Here is a 2,864-nt window from a genome sequence, read left to right as displayed (position 1 = left end):
GTGCATCAAAACAAGACCCAATAAATGACAAGAAGAATAACTCACTAGTCACAACAAATACAATTACACGAGTAATACCAGTAGAATCTACGGGTCATTGCGATCAAAAAGAGCCCCATATTGAACCTTGTATCTTTATAGATAACATATAGGAGGAAGTTTTCTGAAGTTTGTTTACCTTTGTAGCTGATACCCTTTTAACGCGTCTGTTTACACAACGCCAACCCAGAAACATAAACAAAATAGTATCAAACGAATCCTTACGCCCCGCTGGTTTCAATGGTTTTACTCTTGTAATCACATCTATGACATTGAACTAATTAAACCTCTTTGAAGTACTTCTGTGGGTTTAAGTTAAAAGGTTTCGCGTTTTTCAAGTGTGTCTTCACCAGTTTTCTTAACTATGGGAATTTTGCATATTTTGAACGCAAAGATTCACGCAATGCAATACGATTAAAGCGATCTAAAAAATAGAAAAATAAACTCCATTGAATTCTCTACTGAATGGTGCTAAAATTAGAGTTTCGAAATTTTTTTAATTTTCATTAAGACATTTTGAAATTAGAATTATAATATAGTACATCTATAAACTTTGGTTAAATTCCAAAACGCAAAACAAAAGTAAAGATATAACTTCAAAAAACATATCAAAAGAATCCTTGAAGAATTCTGAGTATCCTAAACTTAATTTTATTAGACAGCCACTCTTGTGTTCATAGTTATTAGCTTGTTTTAAAAATTGATAAAGGCACGCTCGACCCATAATTAGTCGTTCAAGTTTCCTTTGATTTTCTGAGCAGTCAACTAGTAACCTTTTGGCTAGCACTCTCTTTTTTTTTACTTACAGAAAGGCCCAGGATCGATTCCAGCCATATCTAAATCATTATAATTCGAATATTGGACAATTTTGAAGCTGAAGTGGTACCGAAAAGAAGTTTGACATCAATAACAAATAAATAAATTGTTTTTACGATATTACTGGATAAGAAAGCTGATTAATTAAAAATTGCGGTTGATTAAAATCATTGACTTAGTTGGTTCAGCACCAATGTTTAACCATGTTGATTAGATTCAAGCACTTGAGTAAGATTCAATAGATTTTGAATCAATATGGATGTCGTGATCCTTTGATTTTGATGTAATTTCAATAATAAGATATTTTTTGCTTTAGATTTGGGTGTTTATTTTGGTGAATGTGGCATCGCTGGGACCGAAATAGGTGGGGCGTGAAGCGAAACTTGATATCCCCTATCAAACTATTAACCATTGATCGATTCAAGTTAGGTTGTTGTGTCATTTGGAGGTCTATAATGATTGATATAGGGCGTTCGTGTTTCTTGTGGTAGGAATTTTTTTTCTGGACGTGAAAAAACCTGCCATTGAATGGCGTGTCATTAGGCTGGTATTATACCGTGGTTTCTCAAGGTAAGAAGACATCTCCTAGCTGCGCTTGTGTAGAAATATAGCTTTGAACTATTAAATAACTTCATTGCTATAGATCTGTAATATTGTTGTTAGTTTTCCAGTAAAAGGCGCTACAACTCTCTAGATGTCTAGTTAAAGTTTTTATCTCCCACTGGAGTTGTCTAAAGTCCAAAGCCATTTGGCGACAAATTCACAAAACTATTCAAAACTCATCAGATTTCAGCACTTGAAGAGCCAAATAATTCCTGAGTCCAATTGAAATACATTTATAGTCTTTTAACCTTTTCAAGTGCTTCGTTTGCTTCAAATTCTGAAGTTGGCCTTTTATCACACCTTGGACAAATGTCTTCGGCCAGGAGTTAACTATGGAGGTCAAATTTGGACAAAATTACAGAACAACCAACACAGGTGTAATCTCTCTGAAATTTGGTAGTCATATTAATTTGCCAATTATAAATCTATATCTCCAAAATCTAATAAATAAATCAAAAACTGTATGTTCTATAAGTGTTTGAACTTGACCTGTTTTCTGGACCTTGATTTTGATGAAGTTTTCATGGTTCGGGCAGCGGATTTGGTGTTACGGCCACGAGCTTTTCAAAATTTGTATGGGAGGAAGATTTCACGAAAAAAAAATGCTTCATCCCGTTTTATGTGGAATGATATAAGAATGAGATCTAATAAAAAATAGTGTAATATAAGCTTGAGTTCTATTAAAAGGTTGAACTATATAAATAAAGTGCGAATCTCTGAATATATGAGATTCTTCAAGTTGTCCAGCTTTGGTACTCTAATTTCACATAACTGATCTAGTTGTGGTCATAATGAACATGTAAATAAACTATGATGATTACCTAAGCCTAATTCAATGGAAATGGTAATTTAGTGATCAATCAACAATACCCCGGTATTTGAGATAAGAAAACCGTGAAAGCAAATGAAGGAGTTGATGATCAGGTAAAAACAAAATGAAATGGCTGGGTATGTACCAAAGTGGAGAGCCAAAATAATAAAAATGAGTAGAATGGAGAATGAAAAGGAACCTGAAAAAGCATCTAATGAATGGATTTAAAGCAACAGGACCTAGAATAAGTGAAGCATAAAAGAAAATAAAACAAGACGATGAGCAAAAGCATTAATCATCTTGACCTGGCTGAAGATTGTGGGCCACAAATTGTTTTTCAGCTAAAAAAATTTGTTTGGAGATATCAGAATAAGACCGAATTGGTGAACCAAGGACTTGATAAGCAGGAAATATCCTATTAACATCATAAGTACCTAAAACTCTATGGGATAATGTACTAATTTCATAAGTATGTTTACCTAAAACTTTGGAAATCAAAAAAGGACCGTTACTAAAAACATCAAATTTGGTTTTCTTGACATTTTTAACCATAACTAATTCACCTAGAGCATATTCAAACTTGTTGGAATACCTA

General features: G+C 33.3%; 2 protein-coding genes across 2 annotated transcripts; both read right to left on the bottom strand.

Moving 5' to 3' along the window:
- Positions 1-385: 385 nt before the first annotated feature.
- WICANDRAFT_82700 (uncharacterized protein) lies at positions 386-1,297 on the bottom strand (the record flags this gene model as incomplete). Its single annotated transcript, XM_019185427.1, has 3 exons — positions 386-396; positions 1,080-1,165; positions 1,212-1,297. 3 exons carry the CDS (start codon positions 1,295-1,297, stop codon positions 386-388), a joined length of 183 nt encoding a protein of 60 aa, XP_019041954.1.
- Positions 1,298-2,560: 1,263 nt separating this feature from the next.
- On the bottom strand, positions 2,561-2,848 carry WICANDRAFT_60797 (uncharacterized protein; the record flags this gene model as incomplete). The annotated part of the gene is made up of 1 exon (XM_019183060.1): positions 2,561-2,848. A coding segment is annotated over one exon (288 nt), but the record flags the coding sequence as incomplete, so codon positions are not given.
- Between the last annotated feature and the right edge of the window lie 16 nt (positions 2,849-2,864).

Source organism: Wickerhamomyces anomalus (assembly GCF_001661255.1).
Source record: "Wickerhamomyces anomalus NRRL Y-366-8 unplaced genomic scaffold WICANscaffold_1, whole genome shotgun sequence".
In the NCBI taxonomy this organism is placed as follows: Eukaryota; Fungi; Ascomycota; class Saccharomycetes; order Phaffomycetales; family Wickerhamomycetaceae; genus Hansenula; species Hansenula anomala.
Note: the sequence above shows the minus strand (reverse complement) of the source record. Positions and strands in the feature narration are given on the sequence as shown.